The sequence below is a fragment of the Nicotiana tomentosiformis genome, chromosome 1 (genome assembly GCF_000390325.3).
Source record: "Nicotiana tomentosiformis chromosome 1, ASM39032v3, whole genome shotgun sequence".
Lineage (NCBI taxonomy): Eukaryota > Viridiplantae > Streptophyta > Magnoliopsida > Solanales > Solanaceae > Nicotiana > Nicotiana tomentosiformis.
This window is the reverse complement of record NC_090812.1, coordinates 130,411,201-130,431,617: the sequence shown is the minus strand read 5'-3', so window position 1 is coordinate 130,431,617 and position 20,417 is coordinate 130,411,201. Positions and strand designations below refer to the sequence as shown.

Genomic DNA, 20,417 nt, shown 5'->3' with positions numbered 1-20,417 from the left:
CCCCTTTAAGCAGGACGATGAAGACCTGCTTATTCTCGCTAAAAGCATAATTTTTTCATTTAAATGTTCTAATAATAAGCTCCAAATAGCTCCTTGACCATTTCTAATTAAATTCTCTACGACAACACTAATATTCTTAAATACTCTTAAAGTGTAAAAAAGGAAGACATTTCCCTAAGGGGTTAGAGAAAAAATAAGTCAGAAACTATTACATAGGGCATAACAGTCATTTGAAAATCATGGCAAAAGTAACGTGAACAAGATTACCAAACGCCGAAGAGCTGCTAACTCCCGCTGCTGCTGCTGCTACCCTTTGTTCGCTGCAAACTCATACACAAACCCTAATTCCATAATTCTCTTTCTTTCTATATATTCATATTAACACCATTACACTTTTTTTTGGTAGCTAGAAGCGGAATTGGATAATGGGTAAGTCTGTTTCTGTGTTAAATAATCTATATTTCAGAGTTTCCTTTATAAGTTCGAACTCATTTTTTGTTGATGGGGTGCTTTTTTGTTGTGATTTCAGAGAAGAGAAAGTCTCGTAAAGAAAGTAGAAAAGAAGCTCGGTCCGCTAAAAAGCAGAAGAAGTTTGATTCATGGCTCCAACATCAAGTAAATTATTTTTTTTTGATTTATAATTAATTCTTTTATTCAGAATTTAGCTTGAAAAACATTGAAAATATGCATGTTTTTTTATTTTAGCCTGGTATAGGAAGAGATTTTGGTTGAGTTTTAGGAGTAGCAATTTAGAGATAACAGGTTAAAATCCTAACTTTAACATCAGTGTGATTCAGCCCTGGTGGGCATAATTAGCAAACAATTGTTGTCGACTGTAACAGGCTGTCTGGTGGATTAGCCTGAGGTGCAGCCAAGCTGGCCGGACATCACTATTATTATTAAAGTATATCTTATAATAAGAGCTTCTATTGCTAGGTTGATGTCAGAGCATAAACACCTTCTTCCTTTTTTTTGAGGGGGTGGGTGGGTGGGTTCTAATTAATGAGGATGTTCATGAACAACCAACAAATGGCATTTGATTAGGCGAAATACTAGTATAGATATAGAATATTTATTTAAGCAGATATTTTTCTTTTTGACATAAAGTTTAACTATTACTTTAGATCCACGACAAAGCATGGAAATTCAACCTGACTGGATTTTTTTTCTGACACTGGCTTCTGTTTTGGGTTGTAGCAAACACAAAAATTGCGGAGATCATTGCCAAATTTAAAATCAACACAGGCAATCCAGTCACGGAAGAATAGCCAAGCTCAAAGACATGAACATCTTCCTTCCTTAAAGTCCAGCGTTCGAGTTAAGAAAGACTTAGAAACTTTTCCACGGGTGGATGCTTCTAATGTGGAAAATAGGAGTTTGAAAAGGACAGAAGGCTCAAATAAAAAAGCAAAGACCTCTATGGAGTCTAGTGTTGACTTGCAGGCATCTCCACGGTTGGAATCTTCTAAGGTGGAAAATAGGAGTTTGAAAAGAAAGGATGCCTCAAATAAAAATTCAAAGACAATGTTTATGGAGTACCTTGAAATGGAAAAGAAGGGAGAAGCTACCTCTGCGGACATAGATTTGAGATTGGAGAGAAGACTCGCTAAGAAACTCAAGGTGAAGAATGAGAAATTGCGAGGAGATGATGATATTGATATGTTACTTGAAGGAATTCCTTCTGTAGTTGACTCTCATAGTCAATTGAGTGAATCTCTGGAGGGTACTGATATTGACACTTCGCGCAAGAAACAGAAAAAGAAGTCGGTGGATGAAGTTTTAGATGGTAAATTTGTTCCTGAGGATGGGAAGTCTGATCCTTCATGTGTTAGCGATGTTGATCACGGAAACACAGATTTACAGACCAAGCAAAAAGAGTCAAAGAAGATGAAAAGAAAGAAAACGAAGTTTGAGGAGTATCTTGAAACTGAAATGCATGGAAGGGTTATTTCAGCAGATGATGATCTGGCTTTGGAAAGAAAGCTTGCGAAGAAGCTCAAGGTGAGGGGAGGGAGATTACAGGGGGATGATGATGAAATGAATATGTTATTTGAGGGAATATCTTCAGTTCTAGATTCTTTTGAGGATGAAAATAGTCAACTTGCTGGAGAAGTGCCTCCAAGGAGTGATAAGAGCTCCTCAAATGAAAGCTCTAAAGAGAAAAAATATAATAAAGAAGCACAAGGAGAAGATCAAGAGCAAGAGGGAGAGCAGAAAGCTGAGAGCACTCTATACTGTACAGATTCGAAGGCACCAGCTGGTGCCTTTGAAGTTTTATCTGCTGGATCCGCTGCCAAAGGAAATGGAAAATATGTTGCTCCGCACCTGAGGTCACGCCTCAGAAGTGAATCAGAAGAGCATGCTCAAATTCGTCGACGACTAAGAGGTATGATGTATGGTAAACTTGCACTCATGTTGCTCGTCTTTGGAAACTTTTTTTTTTTTTGCAAAATGATCTATGTTTCTTGCACCTGAAGACGGTTAACAGAGTCAATTTCTTTCAGGTCTTCTGAATAGGATGTCCGAGGCTAATGTTGAATCGATCACAAGTGAAATTTCCACGATCTACCAGGTATACTGCTGATTCTCATCCAATATTTTTTTTGAATGAACTAGTTTATTCACGAAAACAATATATTCCGTATTTACATGACTTCATTAGTAGGTAAAATCATCAACCATAGTTTCTCCAAGGGTTTTTCACACTTAAAATTCAAATCACAGTATCACACCACTTAGTCGAAGCTAGAGAGATCACAACAGTAACATGATCTCAAAACATTGCCAAACTGAAAAATAAAATTCAACAAGAAGAGGTAGTAGTAGTAGGTATAAGATTTCTTGCTTGTGGGAAGAAGGCGACATCACCTCTATCTGGACTAGACAACTTCCTATAAATGGCCTTGAGCTTACTTTCTGCAGCACCCACGTGATATCTAACCAATTGCTTTTGCGCATTCCATCAACTGATCTTCTGAGAAGCCAGTATGGTGCTGCAGAGTTTGAGTCCATAGAGGACTTCTGTTGAGATTGCTTCAGGCAGCATAAACAGAGGATTCTGCTAGCATTGATGGGCAGTATGCTATTGTGGTTTTATAGTTCATTAGACCAATTTCGGAAAAGAAGAAAGCCAGGTTCTCCATCTCCTGATTATCAGATGGTGTTGAAGCTTTTACGTTCCTAACCAGAAAAACATAGGGAGATGACTGCTACCTGCCTCCTCCTTTGTATTTTGGGTTGCCACTGTTTCTTTCTTCTGCAAAGTTTCTTTCTTTATGATTTTGTTGGAGTTCCTTCAGAGATTTGTGAGTTTCTTCACCAATATTTTGACTGGTTTCTTGTCCGAACATTCTATCACCGACTGCACTGTCCACAGTACTGTTCCGTTTACCTGTTGCTAAGATAGGAATCCATAATTTATAGTGAAATATGTGGCTGAGACAATTTATTGGTGTATGTCTTTGAGGTTTCAGATTACCCCTACTGCTTATGGACTCGGTGGTTCTGATAAAGCAGTTAGTGACTTTTTAAATACATTTAGCAATTCGGGAGTTAGATCCTAAGAATTTTGTGGGAACTCATTGGGTTTGTCGTTGTTGTTGTTACCATTCAGAGAATACAGAGATCATTGACGTTGCTTGTTGTCTTTACAGTTAACACTTGTGGCTGTTACATTCAGATATCTTTTACTACTTATACAAGCTTCTCATGAATATTTGTTTCGTGCTGTCATATTAAGATTATTGATATGTTAGTTTCTTGATCACAACAGCATACCTTTTCTTTTAAAAATATCCTGACCAGTGAGACTATACCTAAAAATAAATTATTTTCTTGTTCTATTGTTGTGAGTTAGAAAATGACTTGCTTGGATTTACACCTAACGTTAGTGTTTCCCCCTTGGCAGGCTGTTGGTCGAACTTTTGGTTCTCAGATTATCAGTGAAGAGGTTTTGGCATCATGTTCTAGAGGTCCTCGTGGCAATGAACAGTAAGCATTTACCTTGTATTTTCTGAAGTCAATTTATCCAGTCTAATTTTCTAGAGAAAGCTTATTTCTGAATAATTTTTTATAGAACAGTAATTTCAAAGCTAGAACCAACATTAGCTTAATTTTCTTGTATCATTTTCTGTCAGCGTTGCTTCAAGCTGCTTGTTTCCTAACAAGGGTTTCACAGAAGCTAAGTGGAGTAACTTTGAGTGTCTGAAAATAGTACTGATAAAAAATTTGTTTGTCAAAATTTGATTGAAGATGGACTTTAAGTCTGCAAATCAGAGAATACCTTTTTGATGTTTCGTGGCACAAAGCAATCTTTCTGCTGATCTGTGTATTGATTTTAGTTATTTCAGCTTGTTCCACCTGCAGAAGTCCGACAACAATTAGCACCTTTTTAGTACTCCTTGAGTCTTAATGCCTTATTGTTTTCTCTCATTATGCTCTGAGTTACATTTATTTGCTTATGTAATGGCTGGTTATAGTTAGTAAACATCATAAGTGGATGGCATATCAAGGTATGCAGTCTCTTTGAGTTTTGTCACCCACCATTTTATTTCCTTTTCTAACACTTGAAGATTGGTGATGACCAACTAGCTAGTTGTTAACTTTGAGTAACTTTTGAGTGTCTGAAAATAGTACTGATAAAAAATTTGTTTGTCAAAATTTGATTGAAGATGGACTTTAAGTCTGCAAATCAGAGAATACCTTTTTGATGTTTCGTGGCACAAAGCAATCTTTCTGCTGATCTGTGTATTGATTTTAGTTATTTCAGCTTGCTACACCTGCAGAAGTCCGACAACAATTAGCACCTTTTTAGTACTCCTTGAGCCTTAATGCCTTATTGTTTTCTCTCATTATGCTCCGAGTTACATTTATTTGCTTATGTAATGGCTGGTTATAGTTAGTAAACATCATAAGTGGATGGCATATCAAGGTATGCAGTCTCTTTGAGTTTTGTCACCCACCATTTTATTTCCTTTTCTAACACTTGAAGATTGGTGATGACCAACTAGCTTGTTGTTAATGCTATCTGACTATCCTCTTAGTATTGACATGTTTCCGTCATAACTGATATACCTCAACTTTCTATTATCTGGTGCTGGATTTTGCACTGTCAATTCACTTATTTCTCTTACTTTCAATGTAAAAGGTATGCAGCGGTTTTTGCTGCTTTTGTTGCTGGCATGGCATGTTTGGTTGGGATGGACTTTGGCGCAAAACTTCTGGCATCTCTGGCTCAATGTTTCGAGGTATTGAAACATTTACAAGTGGTAGTTTTATGGATCAAACACTTTTTTCCAAAAAAAAGGAGAAGGAATTTAGTGGAGGCAGCATTTAATCTTCTTAAAATCGATATGTTATGCAGTAGTGTTTAAAAGCATAGGTTACTTGTCCCATCTCATATAACGTCAAAACAAAATAACTTTACAACGTAAATAACTTGTTGTATGCTTTATTTAGGATGAGTATCTGAATGAAGATAACCTGTCTGTTAGGAACCTGACGCTTCTGCTCTCGTACTTGTACACTTTTGGAGTTTGCTCAAGGTAACCACTAAATCTGAATTGATTACTCTCTGAATTGATTATTAGGTGGACAACGTTGGCATTATACACATGCCTACATATCTCCTTTGTTTCTTTTACTCTCGTTGTTAGATTTTCTGTGGTGCTTTCCTTCACTATACTTGCTGTAACTTGTAAAGTTGCTAGATATATGAGGAGATGAGTAGGACATTAGCTCATTCGTGTGGGATCAGATAGATCTAGACTTCTCTGATGTTCTTGCATAAGTGAGCCTCAGGAAACAAAGTTAATATATGGATATGCCACAATCAATAAAGCAAGCTTTTGAAAGTTGGTATTTTTGGAGAGTTGACAAATCCATCAAAAATATCTGGAAAATGGTGCCAGCAGTAATTTTTTGATGTATTTGGAAAGAACGGAACCAAAAGTGTTTTGATGGCATTTCAACTCCACTCTACTCCCTCAAGGCTGCGTGTTTAGTTAATCTGTTTAGTTGGAACTATCTCACCCCTGTTAATAGTGCTGATATTTTTCTGGATTTTATTAGCTCCCTGATAGTAGCATAGGCTTTTGTAATGGAGCTAATTATCCTATCTCTTTTGTAGTCCTTGCATCTTCTTGATGCCCTTTAATGAATCTAATTTACTTCATCAAAAAAAAAATATATGGATTGAAGACGGGCCCCTAGTATTCCAAAAATAATTTGACAACCCATGTTAAATTGTTCAAAAATTAAGCCTTTTTAGTCATTCACGAATTTACCTTATTCCGGTGGAAGAACATTCAGTCGGGCTCCTGTGATTCAGGTCTTACCATAATTTGCAGTTGCTTAAACCTGTGATGTGTACTATTAAACAAGAATGTATATGATGCTTTTATGATAGAAGAAGAGATGTTCTTCTGAGGAAAAAGCATTTTGGAGACAAATCATAAAGGCTAAACATGGTGAAGAAGATTACTGGCACACTAAAACAGTCCAAGCATCACATGGAGTTAACCCACGGAAATTTATTAGTAAGCTCAGTGTTTTGGAGAGCGAGAAGCGGAAAAAAGCGACGAGGCCTCGCTTCACCGAAGCAAGAAGCGTGAAGCGAAGCGCTTTTTTTTTTCATGTGAAGCGCAATTTAATACATAAATAAAAAATATTAAATAGGCATAGATAAATGACCAAGAACTCAACTAAAAAAACCAGAACAGTTAAAACAGAGAAAAAAACCAGAACAGTCAAGCTGGATCTTTTTTTTTTGGCTTGATGCCATTGAATAATAAGATAGAATTTACTACAATCACAAAAAAAGAAGAGGAGAAAAGTTAAAACAGAGAAAAAAACAAGAACAGTCAACAGAACAGAGATTAACAAAAAAACAGAGCAGAAGCAGAATATAGAAAACAGAGCAGAACAGAGAAAAGATGGAACTGAAAAAAATAGAAAAGAAAAAGAAGAAGAGAAAATAGGAGAGAGCAGGTAAAGCAGAGAAAAGCAGAAGAGGAAGAGAAGGTAAGAGAAGAGAAGAAGAGAAGAAGAGAAGAAGAGAAGAAAAGCTTACCTTGAGAGAAGTCGCAACAGTCTAGAGAAGAGGAGGAGAAGTCGCAACAGTCTAGAGAAGAGGAGGAGAAGTCGCAAGGTTTGCAGCAATCACTCGAAGCAGATGTTTTGGAATAAAGGTCGCGTAAGAGTGTATTTGCAAAAAAAATTATAAAAAAAAACCCAGGCAGCTGTCGACCTCGCTTAAGCGAGCTTTTCTCTTGCGCCTCGCTTCTCGTTTTTTTGCCTGAAACATGCGCTTTTTATCAGATGCCTCGTTTTAGGGAAGAAAAGCGCAAGTCTTGCGCGTCGCCTCGCTTCTGCGCTTTAAGCGAGAAGCGCACACTTTTAATAACACTGAGTAAGCTATGGGATGACAAGAGTGGGTTGCTCTAGTGGTAAGCACCCTCCACTTCCAACCTAGAGGTTGTGAGTTCGAGTCACCCCAAGAGCAAGGTAGGGAGTTCTTGGAGGGAGGGAGCTGAGGGTCTATCGGAAACAACCTCTCTACCCCAGGTAGGGGTAAGGTCTGCGTATACACAAACCTCCCCAGACCCCACTAGTGGGATTATACTGGGTTGTTGTTGTTGTTGTTGTTGAGTAAGCTATGGGATGAATTTAGAAACAATACTCAACTCAAGCTGGGGAATGGTGAAAATGTCAGATTCTGGGAAGACAAATGGCTGGGTGCTAATACTCTAAAGGACGAATTCCAGCAGTTATATCAGCTGATACTCTCACATGCCCCTGTTAATCAATGCAGTAGAGATGACATTTGGAGTTTATTCCTTAGAAGAAACATTCAAGATTTGGAACTAGAGGTGTTGTAAATCTTTTGTGGAAACTGGTGTGGAGTTGCAGGCTTGCAGCAGTAATGTTTATTTGCTGTGAAGTCATGCTACCTGAAATTGTCCAGAAGCAGTAACATCATAGAGAATTGGCCTTGGCAGTTAGTATTGAAAATCGAGATTCTTACCAAGATTGCATGTTTCACTTGGACAGCCCTCTCTGGAGGATGTTTAACACATGAAAAGTTAACAAAGAGGGGTTTCCTCACTCAGCAATAGATGCTATATGTGCACAACAATCTGAAGATGCATCTCACCTCCTACTTCACTGTCAAATGGCGAGAGAAATGTGGTCCACGTTCTTCTGTCTTTTGGGGGTACATGGATGGGGTAATCGCTTACAACATTAAGGAAGCCTACAGAAGTTGTGGTCAGTAGAAAGTTGGAAAATCTATCCGGAAGATTATGCTCACTTTTTTTGTAATGCCTGCATCTACTTGATGCTTCTTTATGAAGTTACGTTTACCTTTACCAGAAAAGATAGAAGAGATGTTATTTGCAAATAAATTAAGGAAAGCAACATAGAGAAAGATGCTTGTAATACTTACCACTTTCCACATGTAAAGCAAATGACTACTCTTCGTCTCCCTGTGGGTAAGAGGCAATATTGACAATCTTCTCTCTCCTCCCCCTCCTCTTTCCCATCCTTGCATGCCTTGTATGTGCTACCGTAAATAAACAAAAAGGAGAATACCCTCTCACTTAGATCTCAAAGGAGCAACAAGAGCTGCAGTGAATTTTGGCGACTTGTGTCCTTTTTCTTCTTTATGATGTGAATCCTTATAGAATCAAGAGAACTAGTCTTTAGTTACTTTCATATATTCATACCCTCATTAATTCAATTATATTTCTTATGCTTCTTAGTGACTTGATATATGATTTCCTGGTGACGTTGAGCAAGAGATTGACAGAAGTGGATGTTTCTACCATATTGACAGTTCTACAAGGTATTAAACTTACCTTCTGACTGTGGCTTTCTTTCTTGGAATGATCTGATCATCCAATTACTTTCTCCTTCTTTACTCCCTGGCCTGTTCTCTCTTCCTTGAGCATTAGTGAGAAATTTTAACAAATTATTCATGAGTTACCGGGCAGTGTTAATTCATGGTGACTTATTTCCCTTCATCTCTTATAACTCTATGATTCAACATTCTTTTCACCAAAAAAAAAGTTTTCTTAACCTGGGCAAATAATTAATTTCATAAACGAATTTTTTCTTGCTATCTTTGTATGTTCCAAACATGAAGAATGCTCCACTTTTGTTAAAAATTCAACATTTTAAATTAAAAGTTTGGTTGTCAGCTTTTATGCTAAAAAGAGAATAGATAAGATGACCTTTATTTGGGCTCATATGATACCTCTATAGGGTATCTAACAAATTTTTTTATACCAGAAAGTGGTATCTAAAAGCTTTAAATTAGATATCTAATTCCTACCTTCGTGTTGTGTAGAATGCAAAATAAGCATTAGAAAATCAATTATAAGGATAGAAAAATTTGAACAATGAATATCAGAAGGAACAAGGCGTATAAACTGTGGAATTACTCGCATTATCATGGGAATGTTTTAGTAATTTCCTTAAAGCTAACTGGTTCTTGTATCAATGTGGCAAAATACAATGTATTTTGGCAACTTATTTTTTTTCCAGTTCTGATTAGTTCGAGTATTATATATTTAATCCTACATGATTTTGCTGAACAGCTTGTGGGATGAAATTGAGAGGTGATGATCCCGTTGGCATGAAGAACTTTATAGTTAGCGTTCAGAATAGGGTGAATGAATTGAAAACTTCATCTGGAGAAGGGCAATCAAACACTATCGGGAAAAGGGTAAGCTAATGCTTTGTTACAAAGGTTGCTTCTTATTCTGCCTTTGCTGACCACATACGTTTCTGGAACCTCGTTAATCTGTATATTTGCATACTGGTTTTGTTGCAGATGGAGTTCATGCTTGAGATGATATGTGATATCAAAAACAATAAAAAAAGGACCAAGGAGGATACCTTGCAGCTTACCCGAATAAAGAAATGGCTACAAAAGGTGCTTGTTGGATTCAGCTGTTTTGGATAAATAATTATCTATTGGCACATTTTAATCATTTGATCTTTGCCCTTTGTATTGAGCATTTCATCTATCTTATAAATTCTTTTTTTGATGAAAAAGGTAAATGATTTTATTAAAGAGTGTACTAAGAAGGTAACCAAAAAGATTACGGCAGAGAAGCTTTCCTTCTGTATGTTGAAGGAAGGCAAAAGATCTAACATAGAGTTCATATCAGATACAATATGCTTCCTGCACCATAAGTAAAGACTCTTTAAACGTATAGATTCTCTCCTACCATTAAAACATCTGTTGTTCTTTCCTGTCAGATATTCCAGAAAATGCAAGTAGGAATTGCTTTCCAATATAGTCTTATGTCCTTAGTTGAGTACTGCTCATACCAGCTACTTACAGCAAGTTTAATGCACCCTGGCATGACCCACTGAACTCCAAAAATGGCCATAAATTTGCCCAAATCTGCTTAGTAAAGGTACAGTGGAGCAAAAGATGATTCATAACCAACTATCATAATTTCCTTCCATTCTCCCCAAAAGATTTTTATAACATGTCTTCACTGTGAACCTGCCATCTTTCTGAAGTTTCTATCTCAAAGTATCAGTCACATGAACACTAAGAGATCCTGCTTCCAATTTTTGGATCAAATCATTAATGCCTTCGATTGCCCAGTCAAATAGGTTTCTTCTCAAATGATGATTCCATCCCTAGGTGGAGTAGCAGTCTGCTACAGTGCAGCTTTTATTTGTACAGATTTCATAAAGGTCTGTAAATTGTTCTTCTAAAGGAATATCGTCAAGCCACCTGTCAGTCAACATCTTCACCTTCCTTCCATTCCCATCTTTCAGCTTGAGGCTATCAAAAAATTCATCCCAAAGGTTCCTGATGTACTTCTAGACAAACACACCATACGCCTTTTTAGCACTGTTGACCATTCCTCACTTTTAACATATTTAACAGTAATAACATCTTTTCATAGGCCGTTACTGTTATCATTAAACCTCCGGTGCCACTTCAGTAACAAACTTTTACTCTGCAACTTTAAATTCTTTTTCCCAGACCACCAGATTTTATGTCCCGTGTTACAATTCCCCATTTTACCAAACGGGCCTTCTTTTTTTCTTGGTTACCATCCCACAAGACATTTCTCCTTAACCTGTCTAGTTGTTTTTCCACTTTCACAGGCATGGGAACAGGGGCGATCCACCCCTTTAGGATGGGGTGACATGTCGCCTGCTATGATGATAAATTTTTTATATACTTATGTTGAGATTTTCTTAAATTAGGTTAAATATCTGATCCTGCCACCTGTAGCCGTAAACTAGACAAAGGTGCCATGGCTGGTAGACCTTTTTGAAAGTTTTTCTCGTGTGTAAATTCAAGTTGGAATTTATTTTGAACCTTGCTCGACTTTCCTGTTTCTTTGTGCTTTTGATTTCCATTTGTCCCAGTCATTTCCTTTTTCAGCTACCTTCCAATTTTTTATTTGTCGTTTTATTTTTTTTATATTTTTTTTTCTCTATTCTATTATTTTTATGTGGTCTCTCGTAAGCACACTCAAAAAAAGAGACTCCAAGATTTTAAAATTCTATAAAATAAGCATTCTTCTTAATCTTAAATTTATGAGTTTTCTTCTTTCAAATCCAAAAAACTTGGGTCTTAATTGGAATTTTTGGTTGAGATCAAATTTTTATATTATATCTTAAAAATTTATGTTATTCTATGGTTATTAAATATACTTTAAATCTCTTTAGTATTAAGTTATGATAATAATTTCGTAAGCATTGCTTAAAAATATATGAGATTTATGATTTTGATCTTTGGGATCGTGTAGTTTATTTATTTCTATACTTATGGGTTATAATTTATCTCTTGAAGATATTTTTTAAATTTTCTTAATCTGATTGATGATGTAATTCTCTTCTTGAAGATGTTATCTTATTTTTGTAAATTTATTTTTAATATACAGAAAAAGATGTAATTTCCTAGTGAAAATGTTGATTTTACTTGTGTTGTTATAATGAAGGCTGAGGGTATATCGGGAACATTCTATCTACCTTTATAGGGTAGGGGTAAGGTCTGCGTACACATTACCCTCACCAGACCCCACTTATGAGATTAAACTGGGTTTGTTGTTGTTGTTGTTGTGAACTCAAAAAAGTCGAATAAATGTTCCTAACAAATTCCGTATTAGTCATTAAAAGGTATACATTAAAGAAAGTTATGGAACCCGCCACCTTTATATCCTAGATCCGCCTTTGATGGGAAATAGGGACATTATGTGTATGGAAACCCCATCTAAGACACTGTTCATTTGTGTCACCCTACCCAAAAACAAATGTACTGCTTCTTCCATGGTGCCAGTTTCTTTCACATTTCTCAATCACCCCTTCCCTGACATTAGCATCATTATTTCTTCTCCTAAAGGAATACCAAGGTAAATGGTAGGTGAACTCTCAATCCTACAACACAAGATAGCAGCCAGCTTTTGAATGCTGTGATCAGAATTCACTGAAAATATGCTTGCTCTTTTGCCCAATTTGCATGCAAACCAGAAATAGCGTCAAAAGCTAATAGTATTGCTTTCAGATGCAAGAGTTCCCTTCATCTGCACTACACAAAACAAGGTTGTCATCAGCGTAAAAGATATGCGGCACTTCCACTTTATTTCCATTTCTGCCTTGGTACTTGAAAACCTTCAATCCATTTTAGTTATGTGGCCCTTTTAAGCATCATGCTGAGAACTTCCATTGCGAGTATAAAGAGATAAGGTGAGTGAATCGCCTTGCCTCAAACATTTCTGTGGGGGGAAGAAACCTTGAGGAGAGCCATTGACGATGGATGCTCTAACAGTAGTAATGCAATACTTGATGTATTGTATCCATTTGGCTCCAACTCCCATTAAATCCATCAGCTTAAATAAGAATTCCCAGTTTACGCTAGCAAAGGCTTTCCCAATGTCCAATTTGCATATCACACCAGATTTTTCCCCCTTCTGTTAGTGATCAAGCCACTCATTTACGACCAGCACAGCACTAATTGCTGTTTCCTTTAATAAATGCGTTTTGGTTGCCGGAGACTAGCTTGCCAATAACCAGTTTTCAATTTTTCGGTGAGCACCTTTGATATGATCTTTTAAATGCTGCCCAAAAGACTTAATAGGCCTGAAATCCTTGATTTCCATAGCTCCTTTCTTTTTCAGGATGAGGGTCATGAAAGTTGCATTGAAACTTTTCTCCAGATTGGCTTTATAGTAAAATTGCTCATTAGTCTTAAGACATCTTCTCTCAGAATGTGCCAACATTTTTGAAAGAAAGTCATGTCGAAGCCATCCAGCCCAGGTGCCTTGTCACCAACTAACATCTTCACCACTGCATCAAGCTCTTCCAAGGTGAAAGGCCTTTGCAACCATTCTCTATCTTCCAGAGATAAAGTCAAGATGCTGCTGTCACTCCATGATGGTCTCCAATGCTCCTTTTCAGTAAACAAGTTCCTAAAAGTTTATTTTATGCCATCTGATTTCATCAGATTTATCTTCAAGCTCCTTTGGTCTCCAGCTTATCAATAGAGTTATACCTTTATGAGCAGTCACAACTTCATGGAAATAACTTGTGTTTTGTCTCCTTTTTGGATCCACAGCCTAGACTTGTGCCTCCAGGAAGTCTCCTCCGCGTTAGCAATGCATTCAAGTTCTCTAAGAATTTCATCCCTTTCCGATAAATTCCCAGTTGCTACAGGAACACCCAACTCAGAAACATCCAGCTCTTCCAACCTCTTGAAGGATTTAGCTTTTCTTTCCTTCAGTCTACCAAATACTTTTTTATTCCATTCTTTAATATCTTTCTTCAACATTTCAGCTTGCTGGCTAACATTTTGTCTGGTTTCCCATGAGTATCAGAGGATTTCCACCAGTTTCCAACCAAGTCAATGAAAGATTCGTCTTCGAGCCACATATTCTCGAACTTAAAATAGGACTTGTTCTTTTCAAATTCACTACATTCCAGCATGATTGGGCAGCGATCCTGCACTGTCATAGGCTGGGTTCTTGAAAACAATGCAAGTCAACATTCGATCTTTTCACCAGCATTTTAATTGTTTTCCTCTTTTTGTGATTGTTTATACCCCTGATAGTCCAGCTACAAATTTTCATCTTCATCTTCGATTCATACAGCTGCCCCTGCTGCTCCCTTTTGAGTCTTCTCCAAATTTGATATCAGAAATCAAGGCATTGAGTTCCTTTTCACCTTTGGGTCTGGAGGATGGAGTTGGAATGCTAATTTTGGTACTGGTGTCTTTCTCAGGAAATAATAAAGATAGGTTTCAACTAGTCATGCAACACTCTCCTTCAATTGTAATTGAGTTGAATATAAAGATGAACAACATGAAATAGTCTAGCAATACTTTGAGATTGCTTGGGAAATGATTCGTGTGAATTAAGCAAGCATTGCGATGAATGTTCTATTCATCTTCTCATTGTTATGGGTGTCAAGGTCTCTGTCAGTGCTTATATGAAATTTTGGAGAATGGTTGGCCCCTAGAATTGGTTTAGGCACAAGGGCTTCCTAGTTTTCTCCTACAAATTCACGATATAACAGTCTGACTCGCATCCAGCTCTCCAATTGCCAAATTATCACTTCTGATTTATGGTCACAAATGCCTTTATTGCTTCATACCATGAAAAAGTTGATTCCTGTGAGTTAAGAGTGTATTCTCTTTATTGAGAGGAAAAACTGTCTTTTATCCCTTCATTTATTAGGGACAAATTTATTTGCTATTCGTCTTGGAGACACATGATAGATTACCCTTGAACTACTGTTCCTCTCTAGGAGACACATGGTGCACAGGCACACCGAAGGTAGGAGAGAGAACTGGTCTATCTAGTTGATTAGTAACAAAGAAGAGGCTGCGCATTAATGGATTGGTTGCTACTTAACTATTTGAAAGCTATAAAAGGGAGAACATACATACATTTTTTTTCCGGTGACAACGTCAAATCACAAATCCAACAATCTAGTCAAGTCTATGCTCTAGTTTAAATCTTATTTATCTTCATAATAAGTACTTTGACCTTATGCATAAAGTACCATAATCATCAAATTGTGCAATAGAGGAGATCTTTCAATTATATGTGTACGTGTGTGTCTAAACCTTGGGAGATAGAGTTACGTGTACTGTGCTGGTGGAAGGTAGTAGATGCCCGGTAGAACTAGTCGAGATGGCGCAAGCTGGTCCGAACACTACTGCCATAAAGTGTGTATAGTCAAGCTCTAAGAGTGATGTATGAAGAGGGAAGAATTGGAATGATCATGTTTGGAGAAGGAACTGTCACTAGTGTGAAAACAGTAGTAGGAGATACAGAGGAGTTTCCTGTAACAGTGGATTGATACCAAGGTTCAGTATTGAGCCCCTACTTGTTTGCCCTAGTTATAGATAAGCTAACCAATACGATATAAGATGAGGTTCCTTGGTGTGTGCTATTTGTTTTTGATATTGTGTTAATTGATGAAATTGGCGAGGGTGTCAAACCAAAAGCTTGAGCTATGGAGAAGCACCTTATAGAATAAAGGTTTTGGGATGAGTAGAAGTAAGATTGAATACATGCACTGTAAGTTTAGTCAGCATGAGAAGAACGAAGTTGAGGTGAGACTAAATGGGATGGCGATGCCAAAGTGCAAACAATTTAGATATCTAGGCTTGTTGTTTTAAGAGAATGGAATGATAGATGAAGATGTTACTCATAGGATTACAATCGGATGGTTGAAATGGTTAAGTGCTACCGAGGTGCTATGTGATAAAAGGTTGCCTACCAAAGTGAAAGGAAGTTCTATAAAATAGCTATAAGACCGGCAATGTTATATAGAGTGAATGTTGGGCGAAAATCCAACATATTCACTATTTGAGTGTTGCAGAGATACGGATGCTAAGACGAATGTGCGTCCCAGTGTTATTAAAAGCGTGCACTTCTCGCTTAAAGCGCAGAAGCGAGGCGAGGCGCAAGACTTGCGCTTTTCTGCCCTAAAGCGAGGCATATGATAAAAAGCACACGTTTCAGGCAAAAAAGTGAGAAGCGAGGCGCAAGAGAAAAGCGAGAAAAGCTCGCTTAAGCGAGGTCGACAGCTGCCTGGTTTTTTTTTTATAATTGTTTTTGCAAATACACTCTTACGCGACCTTTATTCCAAAACATCTGCTTCAAGTGATTGCCGCAAACCTAGCGACTTCTCCTCCTCTTCTCTAGACTGTTGCGACTTCTCCTCCTCTTCTCTAGACTGTTGCGACTTCTCCTCCTCTTCTCTAGACTGTTGCGACTTCTCTTAAGGTAAGCTTTTCTTCTCTTCTTCTCTTCTTCTCTTTCTTCTCTTCTCTTCTCTTCCTCTTCTGCTTTTCTCTGCTTTACCTGCTCTCTCCTATTTTCTCTTCTTTTTCTTTTCTATTTTTTTCCAGTTAATCTTTTCTCTGTTCTGCTCTGTTTTCTATATTCTGCTTCTGCTCTGTTTTTTTGTTAATCTCTGTTCTGTTGGCTGTTCTTGTTTTTTTCTCTGTTTTAACTGTTCTCTTCTCTTCTCTTTTTTTTTTTTTGTGATTGTAGTAAATTCTATCTTATTATTCAATGGCATCAAGCCAAAAAACAAAAAGATCCAGCTTGACTGTTCTGGTTTTTTTAGTTGAGTTCTTGGTCATTTATCTATGCCTATTTAATATTTTTTATTTATGTATTAAATTGCGCTTCACATGAAAAAAACGCGCGCTTCTTGCTTCGGTGAAGCGAGGCCTCGTCGCTTTTTTACGCTTCTCGCTCTCCAAAACAGTGGTGCGTCCATACAAGATTAGATAAGATTTAAAATGACCACATTCACTAGAAGGTGCAAGTATATAGTAGATCGTTTGGTCATGGCCTGTGTCGACCTACATATGCACCGGTCTGTAGGTGTGAAACTATGGTGAGTGAAGATGTTAAAATGGGACGGGTAGACCTAAAATCACATGGAAGGAAGTTGTCTCGAAAGGTGTACAAATCCTTATGAAGATTTAGCTAAAGATAGGGCACAATAGAAGAAAAAGATCCATATAGGTGATACCTCCTAGCTGGAAATATGTTTTAAACTTGCTTAACTTCTAATATTATATATATATATATATATATATATATATATATATATATATATATATATATATATATATATATATTCACTTTCAGTTTTATTTTATTTTGGTATGATGATGATATCAGCTGAGCTTAAAGAAAGAAGCGGGGATTCATGTCGCCGGCCCCAACTTGTTTGGGACTTAGGCATAGTTGTTTTTGTTGCATCTATGGAGATCGAAAGAGTGAATTTCCTCAGTGAGTAGCAAAGCTGCCCGATAAGTCATTTGCACCGTGTCCTTTCAGATGAACGTTTCCTGATCATTCTCTGAAGGTATAGTTAATAGAAAGCTCTCCCTTTCTTTCTTCTTTCTGAGCCAGTATTATATGGTTCAACTGACTCACTTCTTCATTTCCAATTCTGGAACTTTTTTGTTGATTCCTCCGCCTCCCTTTTCCCCGCTTCTAGTATCTTTTCTTTTGGAGTTATAAATTTGTTTGTCCCCTGTGAGTACTAAAAGAACTCATGTTTTACTTAGTGTATCCTCTATATTTTAACTTACTCTATATCTGGTAATTGGATATGCAGAAGAAATTATTTAAATGCTCCTGGACTGATATTAACATCATTCTTAACAAGATATTAGATCCATATTATGTCCAATCTTTATTTTACTTTAATGCAAAATTTGGTTCATGATTGGATTTTGTTGAAGATGGCCTTTTAAATCTAGTGAAAATGTGCTGGCTTTCGCTCTAGAGAAACTAATAGATATATATTTGTCGATCTAGTAGTACTATATTAGAACACTACTCTCGCAAGATTCAATAATTTTCTGCGAAAGATAAATGTAGAGGGCCAAAAGTACTCTGTAAATAAGTTGCAAAACTATTCTTTTGTTATTTGGATGGTCAAAAGCAATAAGTGATGGTAATCAGCTTTCCAAATTCCATGAATTTGGCATTCCTTAGATTACCACACTCAACATTGTCTCATCATCTCTGTCATCCTTGGATATACATGTTAATCTCTTTTCGTTCTGTGCTTTGCTAATCTTAATTGCAGCTTAGAATAGATGATATATTGATTCGAGGATTGAAGTGGAGCAAGCTGCTTGATCCTGACAAGAGAGGCCAGTGGTGGATAGCTGGGAATATTGATTCCACAACAACTGATATTCAAGATGTTGCCAGCACAATTGACTTGGAGGTCACGGAGGCTCAAAAGATGCTCCAGCTTGCCGCTGCTCAGAGGATGAACACTGATGCAAGAAGGGCAATATTCTGTGTAATAATGAGTGGGGAGGACTATATTGATGCATTTGAGAAACTTCTAAGATTGGATTTGTCAGGCAAGCAGGTTGGCACCCCTTGGTTGAATTCCTTATCATTTATTGTTGTGCTTGTCTATCGGAAACGGCCTCTCTACCTCACACTAGGTAGGGGTAAGGTCTGCGTACACTCTACCGTCCCCAAACCACACTTGTGGGATCACACTGGCTTTGTTGTTGTTGTTGTTATTGTTGTGCTTCAAGTGTGCAAATTCTTTAATATCTATACATGCAGGATAGGGAAATCATGAGAGTTTTGGTAGAATGCTGTTTACAGGAGAAAGCTTTTAACAAATACTATTGTGCTCTAGCTTCCAAGTTATGCAGCCATGGCAAAAACCATAAGTTCACTCTGCAGGTATGCCTTTTGCTCAAATGTATCCTTGCCAAGTTTTACGTGATCTTTTGCACCTGGGGAATCAGGGGGACGAAAAGTTCAATTATTACATCTCCTAATCTCTAGAAAGGGTAAACTTACATCTCATCTTGCCGCAAATCGGAAAAAAAGGAAAAGAAGAAAAGACAAATGAAGTTAGAACAGTGCAAATTTCTTGTGCTTTCTGTTTCCTGCTTGGATTGATGTGTGCAGTTAGAGGTTCAAAGTTTTTCTTAGTAATAGTCTATTTCTGACCTGTGACTCATGTTAATAGTGCGTTAAATTGAGACCTTAGTGGTGGTTCAAGAATTTCCTTGGTACATAAAATAATATTATTTGAGATCATATGCTCATTTTAGCAATGAAGGATGAATATGAAGAGACTATGGACAGACAATTTTTACTCTTTCTGTCTCACCCCATTGGTCCTCATTTTCCCTTTTTATTTTTTTGGGGGGGGGGGGAAATTGTTATGCTTGAGAATCATCTGAAACATGGTACTCACATGAGCTGATGTTTGCACCCAACAAAATTACATGCACTAACCTCCTAACGGTAGTGCAACTTATAAGTGTAATTAGTTCCAAAAGAGGGTATTACATACTAATGTCAAAACCATAACCATGCCAATCCAATGTCATTTGCAGTACTGCCTCTGGGATCATTTCAAGGAGCTTGACTCGATGCAGCTGATCAGATCAATGCACCTATCCAAGTTTGTGGCGGAGATGGTTGCTTCTTTTAGCCTTTCACTTGCTATATTAAAGGTTATTGATCTAAGCGATTCTTCACAACTAACTCCAAAAAGAATCATGCATTTCCGGATGCTATTCGAGACCATCTTGGAATTTCCTGAAAAGCTTGTGTGGAACATTTTTACTCGAATTGCTGTTATGCCAGAGTATGAATCCCTTCGAGATGGGATTGTCTTGTTTATCCGCAAGTACGTAGCGGATGACCAAAAGTCTCTGGCAGATAAATTCAAGATTGCAAAGAAAGCCCTTAACAATGTTGAAGGAGTTATCATGTAAGTCTCTGCATAATGTATTCTAGCTTTAGGATTTTGTAGGAATGGTTAGTTACTGGAATGTTATTAACCCATTTTTGGTAGAGGGTTTTCTTGATTTCTGAAATCATTTATTTAACCAACTTACATAGGATATATGTGACGAGAATTTCAGTATAGAAGTGTCCTAGCTAGGTGACTTCCAACTTTGGAATTGCATAATGTCTCACTTGTGAACCTTTCTCAGGAGCTCATATTTGATTCCAGTCACAGCCTACTACTTTTTAATTACCTGTTTATGCATTATTGTTCCTCCAATCACAAAAAGAAAGAATTTTAAAACTCAATCAGTTAATTAATGAAAAGGCAGCAGACTAATAACTATTGAACCAAATCTGGTATATTTAAGTGGAGACCCAGATTTGAAATCGGAACAGCGAATTCTGAGTCATAAAATAAAGAAAAAATTTAAAAGATGAAAAGAAACACACTAGCTAAAGGACTCGCCTTTATAACGGGATGTGTTTGTTTGTTCTTTCCAAAGTAACTCTTCATCCTTATAGGCATGAAATTGGATTTAGTGGGACCCAATCCGAGTATCGGATATCGGTTGTAAAACCAAAAAAAGGAACTCTTCAATTAACTTTTACCATTTTAAAAATGTTAGAATGTGG

The 20,417-nt window shown here is 37.2% G+C and overlaps 1 protein-coding gene across 1 annotated transcript; it reads left to right on the top strand.

Annotated features, from left to right (window-relative positions):
• The first annotated feature begins 214 nt into the window (after positions 1-214).
• On the top strand, positions 215-20,034 carry LOC104108958 (uncharacterized). The gene is made up of 13 exons (XM_009618119.4): positions 215-429; positions 530-615; positions 1,198-2,386; positions 2,505-2,572; positions 3,908-3,990; positions 5,147-5,246; positions 5,458-5,543; positions 8,760-8,842; positions 9,597-9,724; positions 9,833-9,934; positions 18,097-18,390; positions 18,597-18,719; positions 19,385-20,034. The coding sequence occupies exons 1-13, from the start codon at positions 426-428 to the stop codon at positions 19,766-19,768; spliced, it is 2,730 nt and encodes a 909-aa protein (XP_009616414.1). The 5' UTR covers positions 215-425; the 3' UTR covers positions 19,769-20,034.
• Positions 20,035-20,417: the final 383 nt, after the last annotated feature.

Coding starts and splice junctions, on each gene's coding strand:
- LOC104108958 (XM_009618119.4), top strand. Junction 18,391..18,596: donor TGGATTTGTCAGGCAAGCAG/GTTGGCACCCCT, acceptor CTATACATGCAG/GATAGGGAAATCATGAGAGT. Junction 18,720..19,384: donor ACCATAAGTTCACTCTGCAG/GTATGCCTTTTG, acceptor TGTCATTTGCAG/TACTGCCTCTGGGATCATTT.